This window comes from Protopterus annectens, chromosome 1.part0 (assembly GCF_019279795.1).
Source record: "Protopterus annectens isolate FY-2018-M chromosome 1.part0, PAN1.0, whole genome shotgun sequence".
Classification (NCBI taxonomy): Eukaryota; Metazoa; Chordata; order Ceratodontiformes; family Protopteridae; genus Protopterus; species Protopterus annectens.
In genome coordinates this window covers 1,772,913,507-1,772,927,761 of record NC_056725.1, presented here as the reverse complement: position 1 = coordinate 1,772,927,761, position 14,255 = coordinate 1,772,913,507, and the positions used below count along the sequence as shown (strand labels likewise).

The 14,255-nt window shown below is 43.9% G+C and overlaps 1 protein-coding gene across 7 annotated transcripts in view; it reads left to right on the top strand.

The window, feature by feature from the left end:
* Positions 1-14,255, top strand: part of CEP43 (centrosomal protein 43) — a 2,274,574-nt gene that overhangs the window by 1,288,420 nt on the left and 971,899 nt on the right. For all 7 annotated transcript variants that reach the window (XM_044069398.1, XM_044069434.1, XM_044069407.1 and 4 more), the window contains exon 10: positions 13,133-13,191. In XM_044069398.1, the coding sequence (XP_043925333.1) occupies positions 13,133-13,191 (59 nt within the window). The remainder of the gene's footprint in view (positions 1-13,132; positions 13,192-14,255) is intronic.

Sequence of the window (14,255 nt, the reverse complement as noted above, 5' to 3'; positions counted from 1 at the left end):
CAGGTAGCATCTGACTATCTACCTTTCTTTCCTCCTCCTCCCCCTCCTGCTTTACCTCTGTCAGCCTGCCTCTCTCACTGCCTCCTTGTGTGAACCAACATCACCTCAGACAAGTGGGTCCTGTCCATCCTCCGGAATGGTTATTTCATGTCTTGGCTCTCCCCTCCAAAAAGGAAAGCACCCCGCAGCCACCTACACAACAGTTGCACCCCATGCAACCGGTGTTGCAAACTCTGCTGGCTCAGGGCACCATCAAATCAGTTCCCTCAGTTCCAAAAGGATGAGGCTTCTACTGCAGGATCTTCTTGGTCCCCAGGAAAGATGGACCCTGGAGACCTATTCTAGACCTCTCCCATCTCAACGTATTCTTAAAGGGCCCTACCTTTAGAATGTTGACCCTACCCTCTTTCCTCTCCTGCTCCACCCAAGGGTTCCTGGCCTCATTAGATATAAAGGATGCGTATCTCCACATCTCCATAAAATCAACATTCAGGAAATACCTGAGGTTCTTGGTGGGCTCTTCTCACTTACACTTCTCTGCCTTGCCTTTTGGGCTTTCCACTGCACCCAGAGTCTTCACAAAATGTTTGGCCCCAGTGATTGCTTATTGCAAGACAAAGGGAATACAGATATTGCCTTATCTGGACATGTTGATCTAGGCAGGCAGCAAGGAGACCCTCCAGCTCCACATCCACATTGTAGTGTCTCTTCTACAGTCCCTGGAATTTCAGTTAAACTTCCCAAAATCGCATCTCCAGCCAACCCAAGACATTGTCTTCTTCGAGTGCAGAATATGCACAGACCTCATGGAAGCATACCTTCCACCCGTAAGGGTGAAAACATTGACAGAGCATCTTCTTCTGGTCCTTCACTCTACAGATTTCACAGCAAGGCAGTTCCTCAGACTCTTGGGCTACATGGCAGCCAGCATCCCATGCCACCTTTAGCAAGACTGCATATGAGAAAGTTACAATGGTATCTTTGGTCAGTCTGGACACAGCACTCCCATCCTCTGGAGCACAGGGTACCCTTCTTCCTTGCCTGAAAAAGGAAATACAGTGGTGGTTAGCACAAGTGAACCACAATCCCAAGTTTTCCCCTCCTACCACCTCTATCCACACAGGTCATGTACACAGATGCCTCAGACTTGGGCTGGGGAGCAACTCTGGGCCATAAAAGGGTTCAGGGCTTGTGGTCAAAACCTCACAAACTGGAACACATCAGGAAGAGGGCAATTCTTCTGGCCCTTCAGGCATTTCTACCTTTCCTCCAGTAAGGTCCCTTGAAGACTTACACAGACAACACCACAGTGCTGTCGTATCTCAACAAACAGGGAGGGACCAAGTCATACCTCCTCTACAGACTAGCCCTTCTGGTATCGGAACTAGCCACCTCACAGGGAATTACTCTGCAGGCGGTCTACATTCCCTCTCGCCACATCTCTCAGGCAGACTGTCTGAGCAGAACCATCACAAACAACCATGAATGGATGATTCACAGAGATGTCTTCTTGAATCTGGTCCTCAGATAGGGTACACCTCAAATAGACCTGTTTGCCTCCTCCATCAACAGGCAACGTCCTGTCTTTTGCACCAGGACAGCAGACCCCTAAGCACTGGCAACAGATACCTTTTCAATCTCCTGGAAGGGGAAATATCTATATGCTTTCCCCCCTTCCCACTTATTCAGAAGGTACTGCTGAAGATCCAGCAGGACACTCCAGAAATGTTGTTGGTGACTCCCTACTGGCCCCAACAGCACTGGTTCCCCCTACTTCTACAATTGTCTATGGGCAATCACCACGTTACCCCCTCCCCCCGAGTGTACCTTTTCACACAACATAAGGGATCCCTGATTCAACCACAGTGGCAGCTTCTGCACCTCACCCTGTGGCTGATAGGATTCTGATCCCCTTCAGGCACCTTTACATTGAAGATGTTCTCAGTATCCTGCAGGAGGCCAGGAAACCAAATACAAGAAAACCCTACCATTCTAAGTGGAAAAGATTCAATTTATGGTGTCACAAAAGACAGCTGGACCCACTTTCTAGTGAGCCCCATCTAGTCCTGTCTTACCTGTGTGAGCTACTGCAGACTGGTTTGGTTTATTCTTCCATCAAAGCTCATCTGACTGCAATTTCGGCAAGCCTTCCTCTGGATCCCCTGCTAACATCCAGACTTCCTTCTAAGCTCTTCCTTAAGGGGGTACTTCACCTCAGACCTCCCAGGAAACCGTCCCCTCCTCCTTGGGACCTTAACAATGTGCTTGAAAAGCTAATGCTCTCTCCCTTTGAGCCAGCAGACAAAGCTTCTTTAAAATATTACACATGGAAAACTGTACTGCTAGTGGCCTTGACCTCAGCCAGAAGAGTATCAGAGCTACAAGCCCTTATGGCTATTCCTCCTTTTCTAGTTTTCCACAAGGATAGAATTACCCTTAAAACTAACCCATCCTTCATGCCCAAAGTGGTGAATGACCTGTCTCTTAACCAGGCCGTACACCTACCTGCCTTTTTCCCCAACCCACAGGGGGACAGTGAGAGAGTACTGCACTCCCTGGATGTGCACTGACACCTCTGCATAAAACCAAGTCCATCAGACAGGCTGACCAGCTTTTCGTATCCTTCCACTCTAGAGCCCTGGGTAAGGCAGTATCCAAACAGACCATATCTGCCTGGATCTCCAAAGCCATCACCTTCTGCTACCAACGCCAGGGTAAATCTCTGCAAGGTGCAGTTAAAACACACTCCACCAGAGCTATGGCCTCTTTAAGAACCTTCTTTAAAGTCCTGGATACCTCTACTATTCTGGAGGCAACTACTTGATCTTCAGTTCACACCTTCACCAAACACTACAAACTAGACCACATCTCTAGATCCAGGGCAGGGTTTGCCAGGACTGTCCTTCCCAGATTCCTGGAGTCTGCCTCTAGACCACCTCCCCAGTCACAGTGAGCTTTGGCACTCACCCATCTGTAGAATAGTGCAACATTGGAATAGAAGGACATAGAAAAGTTGTGTAAAATCTTACCATAACCACAGATGTCCTTTTCTTCCATGTTGCAGTATTCCTTCCCACTTTCCTTCCCCTCCTGTTAGGTTGCATTTCCCTTTCTGGGTGGCAATGGACTGGCATTGCCTTTATTAGGACTGGCTACGACTGGGGCTTTCAGTTCTGAGGGCTGGTGCATGCAGATGTCACTTTTATGGTCCACGTTTTCTTCAGCCATGTCAGACATCTCACGCACCTCAGAGGGACTGAAAACGTTTGTATACTGGCCGTATGTACGTGAAACAAGAGGAGTAAACCTATATGTAGAATACTGTAACATGAAAGAGAAGGACATAATGGTTATGGTAAGATTTTACACAATTTTTCTTGTCTTTGGATTCGACTTGCACCAAGTCAGTCTCCTCATACTGGATAACCCAGATTATCTCCGAAGCCTGTTTGTTCAAGGTTTCATTCAGCTTTTTGTAGGAAACTCCTTGAAGGATGTCTAGACCACCCAAAACCTCTTTGTCCCTCAGGTCGGCTAGGAGCCTAACAGAAGCAGATGTGGACAGGATGTCGAGAAAATTTCTCAAAACACTGATTCAGTTAGGAGTGACTTCATCTCGGTCTCCCATGGGATCTTTGAGCTTATTACCAGTCCAACCCCAACTTTTGACTCATACTGCAATCCGTCCTCTGGTTTCAGTCTTTGGATCCGAGAAGCTTGAGTTTGTCTGTGTTGGATCCTAAGACTTGGCCTTGTCAACTCTACCTTCTTTAATCCAGATGGCTCCAGTCTTTGAGCCATAGGGTCAGGGTTGGATCTGTGGGTCTGGGTTTGATTTCATTGTTTACAGAGCCATCCCTTCTCCATGGAGCCTTGACACTGGGCAGCTTTACTCCAGCCTGAGCATAGACGCAGGCTCTTGGGCATGCTTGGAATCATCCTGGGCAGGTGGCTTCAGCTCTTACCAGGTTGGTCCTTGGTTCCCCATGACCTCTGTCTTTGAGGTAGTGTAGAGAGCATTTCCAACTCAGTGGACAAGTCATTCTTGCCCACCCCCGTTGGGTCCACCCCTCTGCCACTGTCTACCTTGATTCCTGAGTCTTTTCATCTTGTCCTATTAGAACAGCTGGCCCAGTCAAGCCTCGAGGCAGTTCTCATCCAGGATTCTGTTCATACTTCTGAGTCCTTCTCATAATTTCCCACCGGAGACCCACCCCCCCAGAAACTTGCATGCAAAAGGAGGCACTTAAATTCCCAACTGGAATCTTTGATAAAAGACACTGACTTTGATGAAGGTGAGGGGTCCCCCAGATCACCCCCTTGAAGATTTCTCCTTCAGCGAAAGCCTCGAACTTTTGAAACAGAAAAGTGGTTAATCTTCTGACCCCTACTCCTCTTATTCCCAAATAGCTTCATAAGGCATTTCAGCAGAAGAGCATACTGATCCTCATTGCTCCATTCTGGCCTCCACAAGTGTGGTTTCCCTTCTTGTGGCCTCATGTACTTCACTCTTCCTGAGTATTGGATCCTTCTCAGGACTTTCTATCTCATCCATCCAATATACCTCACCTCGATATTTGGACCCTCAAGTTGACTGCATGGTTTCTTCAATTCCAGTGATGGCCATGCAGTCCAGGTTTTCTTTCCCGGTTTACCATATCTTTACATTATCCCAAATAGATTCCACTAGGAAGATTTATAAGAGCACGTGGGAAAGATTTTCCATTTGGTCTCTCCAAAGGAAACTAGATCAAGTTTCAGCACCTATTCAAGCTATTCTTGACTTCCTTGCTTCCATTTACAACAATAGTGTTAATTATTCTACAATTAAGGACCGACTTGCTGCCATCTCTAATTTTCACTTTGGCGAAAACCGTTCATGTGAAGCTGTTCTATCTCGCTGTTCATTCTTACAGATGGGTTCAGAGCCGATCCTCTGATCCCTGTCGGCTTACTACAAAGCTCGAGGTCTTCAGACAGCTTGAGGCCAAGTCCCTATCCCATGATGCACCTGGAGTTAACCCAGATCTAGTTTGCTGCTGCAATAGATTGGAGGTTCCTCAGCATAGCTCAGGCCAGTACACATTTATTATCAAAAACTTTTCTAAATAACTTCGTTAATTCTCTACTTAGTTAGCTTTTAGCTTCTATAGCCTTTAAATCGTTATAGTTTGTATTCCCTACCTTTGGTGTGCCTTTTCATATTTAGATATAGCTCTTTGGCCTTCTTTTTTTCTTTAGGTCTTTATATTTAATGTAGTTTAAGTAGTATTTTGTGTGTCTTTGATAAGTGACATATTTGTTATAGTTTTTTGATATATTTAGCTATTTAGAGTGCTTAGATAACTAGTTAAAGTGTGTGTGTGTTTTAGAGTGACACTTTGTCACCACATATTTAGCCTATAATTTTTATCAGGGCTTATTTAAATAGTTTTGGGTGTGTCTTTATTATATTACAGTAGTTTTTTCTCTTGACACTGTGTTGTTCATTTTGGCTGACCAGGACAAGGAAAAACATCCTAAGTCAGGTTTCAAAAAATGTCCAAAATGTGGACAGAAAATGTCCGTTACAGATACCCATGTCAACTTTGTATATTGTTTGGGTGCCTTGCACCTTCAGGAAAGCTGCTCCATTTGTCATTCCTTCTCTTCCAGGGTTCTTCAGGAGAGAAAGTTAATTGATAGAGAGGATTAGTCAGACAGTCATTTCAGGAAGCTTTGCGTGACCAGGACAGGTCTAGTTCAAAGTCTTCTTAGGCTTTGATTTCTTCAGAAGTAAAAAAAAATTAAAAAAAAACATCAACATCGGCTCCACAGCCCTCAGAGCCTTGTCTTTTCGGAGCCGGTCCCCAGTCCTGGAACAGGTGCCCGAGGTACCTAAATCATCAGTCCTGCAATCAGTGCCTCCATCCATTTATTCATCTCGGTCCTCGATAAGCCTTTCCGATTTGGATGTGGATCGTGTGGTGCAGAAGTTGTTACAGGCACCAGCATTTGCAAAATTTTTATTGGCTCCAACCCAAGCAGTTTCAGAGCCAAAGACTGTATTGTCATCTACTTATTTTCCTCCTCCGAGCCATACCAGTCCCTCAGAGCCGGAGTCGTCGGACTTGATAATTGTTGAGCCTTCGGAGCCGACGCCTGTTCGTGTCATCGGCCCCATATACTCGGATGTCCTCGGCACCGATCGAGGAGTCTAGGAGCTGACACTCTCCAGTCGGGTCCAGGGAGGATAGTCGGACTGACATGTGGTTTCCGACTTTGCCTCTCGTGGCTTCGGCTCAGATGAGCTCGGCTCCTACCTTTAGTTCAGAGCCTACTCTCCCGGTGCTGGGGAGATCGATGGTTTCCTCTGATCCATCGGTCCCTTCTCATCGGAGCAGAAATGCCTTTGAAGCCATTTGGAGAGTTATGTCTCCTAAGACATCTACGACTTTAGGTCCGGCTACCTTCTCTCCAAAAGTGCCTGTGTCCGCTTCTGCTTCACAGATTCTTTCTAAGTGTAGAGACCCAGAGCCTCAGGAAGCCCCATTTGGTGGTCCCTGCTCTTCCGAGACCTCACCAGAAGTTCACAATGATGAGGTTCCCAGGAAGAGAATCTGTAAGAGGAATCCAGACTCTCCACAGGAGTCTCTCACATCCGATAATGACATGGATGAATCAGAAGGGTCCCCACAGTCTCCCTCTGAGGATATCTTATTTGCTGAGATATTAGAAATCCTTAGGCAGAGGGGTGACTGGCAGTCCACTAACCCTACTGAAGACGAGTCGGTTCTCCTGAAGGCTTTCGGGTCTCAACCCTCCACCTCTTGGTTGTCTCCGGCCTTCGATGAGCTCATAGAGCTGGTCTCACGAAGGGCGTGGGAGTCTCCAGACACCATGGAGCCTGTCCCCAGGAGGCCTAATAAATTTATTTCTGCACCCCAGGAAAAGTCTTTTCTTAGTAAATGAAAAAAGGCACAGCTGTTCCAGCTTTAATGAACGAAAAACTTTTATTGCACAAACCACAGAAGGTAGACTTCACACAAATAACGCTGCTACAGTTGTCTTACACATTTTCGTCAGCTAACTTCATCAGAATGAAGTAACTACATCAATTCCTCCCTATATATGCATTTGTAATTTAATTTAATCCAATTAAGTCATCCACCCATTAATTACACAATTAAATGTTTTCTCTAAAACCTGTTTTAAAATTAAGATCTGCAAAATTATAATAAAATAAATATATATATTTGTGCACATCGATATAGTTTTTAACAAGATTTTAGCGTATGTTGAACAAACATCTACTATTTAACATGATTAGATTTTCATTTTCTTTTTAAAAAAATTAATTGAACTTTTGCTATTAATTTTATCTACTACCACCACAAGATGGTGCTATTGCACAAGATTCTCATTCATTATACTTTAGGAGTTTATACAAACTTTTTAAGTAACATATACAATTTTTAACATTTGTACATGTTACCTATACAATTTATTTATAAGTTTTATTTATCAACAGTATATGTATTCATTCATTTATTGGTTGTGATTTCAGCAACTCTTGAAATTTTATAGTTACAAGTCTGTCTTTTATGCTGTTTGACATTACACATTTAATTGTGTATAATTAATGGGTGGATGACTTAATTGGATTAAATTAAATTACAAATGCATATATAGGGAGGAATTGATGTGGTTACTTCATTCTGATGAAGTTAGTTGACGAAAACGTATAAGACAACTGTAGCAGCTTTATTTGTGTGAAGTCTACCTTCTGTGGTTTGTGCAATAAAAGTTTTTCGCACATTAAAGCTGGAACAACTGTGCCTTTTTTCATTTACTTGTTTGTGGTTTGGCACAGTGACCACCTTCTTTGTATTTAAAAGTCTTTTCTTACCAAGAGAGTGCCAGTTGATGCCTTGGTTGTGGCGGCAGCCGCCAAAAAGGAGATGTCGGAAACTTCTTCCTCTATCCATCCTCCTAACAGATTCTAGGATTATGGATAGATAAGGGAAGCGCATGTACAGTTCAGCGACTTTTGCCCTGCGTTCACTGAACTATCTCACTCATTTTACAAGACTGCAAAGAGATCTCCTAAAAGAGCGTGGAGATACTCTTCAGGGTACAGTAGCTGCAGGAGCTTCAGACAAAATCGACTCCCAGCTTGCTACCCTCAATTCCATAGTGAACTCATCCATGTGCTTCATTTCATATGCAGCTGATGGAACGAGTAGGGCAGCGGGTACAGGACTTGCTCTTAGGAGACACTCCTGGATGTGCTTGTGTTTCTTCTCGGAGCCCTTTAAGTCATCCGTTGTCAACACCCCCTTTTGATGGCTCGTCTCTTTTCGGGCCCAAAGTTAAGAAACTTTGACCAGGTGTGAACAGGAAGGAAAGACCCTGCCATCGGAGTCGGTTTTTCCACCCCTACCAGGAGCCTTCCAGGATATACGTGGTGAATCCCCCTCCAGGGGCAGAGGAGAGGGCAATAATGGAAGATGCCACCCTCATGGCAGAGGGGGTCCACAAAACCAGGGCAACAGAGAACAGTTCTTTGGGAAGCCCTACCAGCGGTCCTGAAAAGAGGCCCGACTGTCCTACTCTGGAGGTAGTCAGGGGTCGCTTTTCTTTGTATCCAAACACCTGGCTCAAAGTAACAAATGACAACTGGGTAGAAATTATAGTTTCCAGAGGATATTTCATTCCTTTCGCCACCCCCACCCCCCCCATTGGCAACAAAAATCTCAGATGGTCCACCTAGTTACAGGGAACAGGCAACAGTAAAGGTCCAAACAATACTAAGAAAGAGTCATCCAACCAGTTCCAGCAGACCAGATAGGATCTGGAACTTACTCAAGATTCTTTTTAGTTCCAAAAAAGACAGGGAGACTGGAGACCTATTTTGGACCTCAGCAGACTGAACAGATCTGTCAAGAAAGAGAAGTTCTGGATGGCCACGCTTCAGTCAATACTTCCCTTCTTAGGGAAAGACAATTGGATGTGCTTGATAGATCTCCAGGATGCGTACTACCATATAAAAATGGCCAGACCATCCAGGGATCATCTGCACTTCCAGCTGGGAGCCAGTCATTACCAGTTTCGAGCCCTGCCCTTTGGTCTCACTACAGCCCCCAGAGTATTCACCAAATGTATGGCAGTGGTCACGGCTCACCTGAGACGTTTAGGATTCCAGGTGTTTCCGTACCTAGACGATTGGCTCCTCACCGCCACCACCAGGCATCAGCTTATACAAGCCAGGGACACCACTCTTTCTCTCTGCAGTCATCTGGGTATTACAGTAAATTCAGAAAAATCTGTCTTGTCGCCATCGCAACATATCATTTTTATCGGAGCAGAATTGGACACCACCACTTTGAGACTTCCAGCATAAAGAGTCTTACTACTCCATCAGCAGGTTTACAACATCATATCCAAAGACAAGGCTCCAGCATCAGAAGTACTAAAATTGTTAAGGATGATGGCAGCTGCAATATTAGCAAAACCGATGGGTAGCATGCACATGCAGATTCTGCAGTGGCTGTTATTCACTCAATGGTCTTACCAAGAGCTCCCAATGTCTCATCTCATAATGATCACAAATACATGCAAAAAGGATCTTCAGTGGTGATTGACCTCTCTTCAGGTAACGATAGGGCATCCTTTTGTTCTACCTTCACCAGCAGCCACAGTGACCACGGACGCTTCCCTGATAGGGTGGGGGGCATTTTCAAGGAAGAACAGCCCAAGGCACATAGACCGAACAAGAGACACATCTGCATATCAATGTCCTGGAGATGAGAGCGGTACTTTTAGCATTGCAGTACTTCCAGGATTCTCTTCCTCTGGGAACAATTGTGATTCAGATGGACAACATGTCAGTGGTCTGGTACTGGAACAAATAAGGAGGAACCAGGTCCTACCCCCTTTGTCCTGAGGCCCTAAGAGTATGGAATTGGGCTACATCCACCCAGCACTTTCTGTTAGCAATGCACATCCCGGGGAAATCCAGTGTGATAGCAGACAAACTGAGCAGAGCAATTTTGTTCCCTCACAAGTGGTCCCTCAAGAAAGAAATAGCGGACAGAATTTTCTGCAGGTGGGACCAGCCTTGCTGCGACCTTTTGCCAACCACATGAACACGAAATGCAGAAGCTACTTTGCCCTGATTCCCTCTCCGGGAGAAGCCCCAAGGGACTTACTCGTACACGATTGGCCTCCAGGTCTCCTCTGTGCATTCCCACCAATTCCCTTGATACCCAAAGTATTACAGAAAGCAAAAGCCCTGGGAAGCCCCTCATTTGCCTCATCAGATTTGGTTCCTTCCTTCGACTTCATCAATTGGAAGACCCTTGGATTCTGGATGCAGTTCCAGATCCTCTCACGCATTTGTTGAGGGATCTTCATCCCTGTCTTCAGTCCCTGAAATTGACAGCTTGGCTGCTCCAATTCCCAACATAGCCAGGTTCCATAACCTCTCAAATGAAACGCAGCTGATTCTGATATATTCTCATAAGTCCTCTACTAGGAAGCTATATCTTAGCAAATAGAAAGGATTTTCTATATGGGCCTCTCAAAATAACATTGATCCCTACCAAGCCCCTATTGCCTCCATATTAGAGTTCTTGACTATGCTTTTCAATAAAGGAGCTGCAGCAGCAGCAGTTCGGGTTCAACTTGCTGGCTAGCTCTAATTGTCACCTTGGCTTTGAAAGATTGAACATAATGTCACACAAACTATCCAAAGCCTTTCCCAAAGGGATGTTTCATCTCAGACCTCCTGTGAAATCTCCTTATACCTCATGGAATTTAAATTTGATGCTTTCACGCATTATTCTCCCACCTTTCGAACCAGCTTCCTCATGTGATTTGAAATATTTGTCATGGAAGACTATCTTTTTAGTAGTCTTCTGCCTTTTCTGCTAGGCTTCCTATAGACAACATTTGTGCAGCAGCCACTTGGTCATTACCTCATACCTTTATCACTCATTACAAAGTTGACAAGGCCTCCAGGGACAGGGCCTCCTTTGGGTCTACTGTCCTGAAAAACATACTACTGTGAGCCACCTGAGAAAGATGGTGCATGGGACGCTACCCATCTGTAAGAATGAACGGCGAGATAGAACAACTTCACATAAAGAAGTTATGTACTCAACGTAACGTTCCATGTGAGTTGTTCAGCTCTCCTTCATTCTTACTTCCCACCCTCTTACCCCCTCCAACATTTTTCGAGGACTGAGATGCTAGATTTTTCCTGGTTGCTCAATCCTTCTAAGGCTTTCTCCTAAAGAGTGATAGAATGACACATGGTAATATTATATGCAGCAAACAAGATATGAGGTAACTCCAGGTGCATCATGAGATAGGGACTTCACCTCAAGCTGTCTGAAGACCTCAAGCTTTGTAGTAGGCCGACTCGGACCCGAGGATCGTCTCCAAACCCATCTGTAAGAATGAAGGTGAGATGAACAACTCACATGGAACGTTATGGTGAGTACATAACTTCTTTATTCTTGGCCCCACTGAAATTTTGTAAGGCCTTTCTCAAAATTGCTTTTTACTTCAACCACCTGGTAAGAACCCTACTCCTATATGGGATTTAATAGTGCTTCTTCAAGCTTTGACCCAGCCCCCTTTCGAACACTCTGCCAAGGTGGACTTAAAATTCTTGCCACGGAAAATCATTTTTCTGGTTGCAGTTACATCGGCTAGATGAGTATCAGAACTCCAGGCACTCTCTTCCTAGCCACCATATTTGTTTTTCCATAAGGATAGCGTGTCCCTTTGGACTAATCCTTTATTTCTACCTAAGATGACATCAGAGGCAGCTATCGATCAGTCCATTAACTTACCTGTTTACTTTCCAAAATTTTCCAGCAAGAGAGAATATATGCTACACATGTTAAATGTACATAGACAGCTTAGATTCTATCTCCATAGAACCAAAGATTACATGACATCAGACCAGTTGTATGTCTCCTTTTGTAAGACTAAATTGGGCAAGGGGGTATCGGACGTAACTTTAGCCAGATGGCTCACTGAATGCATTTCTTTTGTTTATAAGTCCAAAGGGCTTACCTAAACCTCCTAAGGCTCATTCCAGCAGGTCTGTAGCCATATCATCTGCCGTCTGGTCCACAATTTCCATAGATGACATTTGTGCAGCTGCCATTTGGTCCATTGCTCATACCTTTATTGCTCACTACAAATTGGATGTCTTCTTGAGGAACAGGACAACTTTTGGCTCTGCTGTACTTTGGAATCTCCTTCATTGAGAACCACCCAGGGCCTCTGTGATGGAGACTCTGTCCCATCAGTTGAGAAATGGATGAAAAAGACAACATCAGATACAAAAGTTATGGACTTACCATAACGATGCATCTGTATTGTCTGCTTTTGTGCTTCCTCAACCTCCTCCCCTCCTGCCCCCTTCCTGTTTTAATAGTTTTTAATTTGGGCTCCTAATATGTCCTGAGGAGTAATTTCTGCCTGCCTGGCTGAATGATCTCTAGTCTTCCTCTTTTCCAGTTCTAACTGAAATCTGATTTAATTTACAGTGTATGTTTTTTTTTTTTTTTTTACTGGGTACCTTGTTTTGGTGCAATATTTTAGGCTGACTACAGGGCAAACCTGATCTGAGGTAATATTATGAGTAAAGGGCAGAACTTGAGCTATGGAGCCAAAGTCTAAGAACGTGGCCAAAATCTGATCCAAGGTCAGATCGAAACCCTTCAGTTGAGGAAGGATGAAAACAGACAACACAGATGCATTGTTATGGTGAGTGTATAACTTTTGTTTACTACTTTGCAAGATGATAATCAAATTAAGGGACTCAGTCCACCTTCTGTGCACTTAGGTTATGATTACTGAAAAGACGACAAGGAAATCCATTATCTGCTGTTACAGTAAATTTCAAATAAATGTACTTTTTTCAGGCTCTACCAGTCACACACCCAGATTATTACTCTGACCTCTTTCTATGTACACATATATTTGTGTTCCATTGGCTCACTTACGTTCTGGAGATGATGTTTTTATTGAGGAATTAATTTTGTGCTGGTCATTGGTTCAGTGCACTAACATGACCAAAACATAAAAAAGAAGTGCATAGTTAATAACTTTTTTTATTTTTGTTTTTGAACAGTTGAATTCATTGAGGTTCTTGGACTATATAAGCGTTTATTTCTTCACTGCAGAAGTGTGGTAGGTATTTTTTTTTTTTGCCAAGTATATATTTATTGCCAGTATTAGCATTTTAAAACCAATGTTTGAAAAATGGAGGTATTTGAAGATGACATGGAATATTTTGCTGCTGAACAGCAAATGTGCTTATGGAAATACAAGATATATTTCCTTTATTTTTGTTTGCATCCAGCTGGTACTTCACATCATGAAAAGAACCAATTATTCATTTTCACTTACTAATTTCATGTATCTTAGCTGAGTAGAGCTTGCTGGATTAAGGCGTTTAATTTTGACTGTAGGCGCATTGCTGCATACAGCATGAAGACAGAAGTTGTGTGTACACTTTACACTGTATAATAACATTGACTTCAGTATATAGGCAAGGAATACATGAGTGTACAGCATCAGTGGAGGTAAGTTGTGAACTTTGTATGCCATCAAAGAGTGCAGGCACAGCATAGTTAATAAAGTCAGGACATATATGATTTGCATACTAAAACTGATCAACATAAAGCAGAAACCTTCCTATGAAGGTATTGTAATATGAGCTTGTAGGCAGGACAAAGGCAGGAAAAAAGGTGATGTAAAAATATGTGCAATGAGTGAGTGAATGAGGTAACAGAATGTACAGAGGTGTAGAGAAGAGAGGGGGAGGTGACTGAGAGTAAAGATTATGTTACTAGCAAGATCCACTCTTGGCAAATAAAATTGTATCTCAGTGATGTGGATGGAGGAAGAATGGTTATGATAATTGTACAGTGTGTGAATGGATAAGTGGTGCTAGCAGCAGATTATTTGTTCCTCCTGACAGAGTGGGAGTATACTGTAGAAGAAGTGAGTAATTGACAGAGTGGGAGTATACTGTAGAAGAAGTGAGTAATTGTTTTAAAGGACAACAACGGGATATGCCCTCCATAAACTCAACTTATTAGACTCTTTTCTCCCTATTCCCTCCACCAACCTGAAAAAATGAACAATGCTGCCTCGAAAAACTGTCACTTCCTCCGTTTTCCTCCAATACTACATTCCTTTCCCGTACTGTTCTACTTTCACTTGGAAAAGTATTTCTCGCGCCCTGTAAA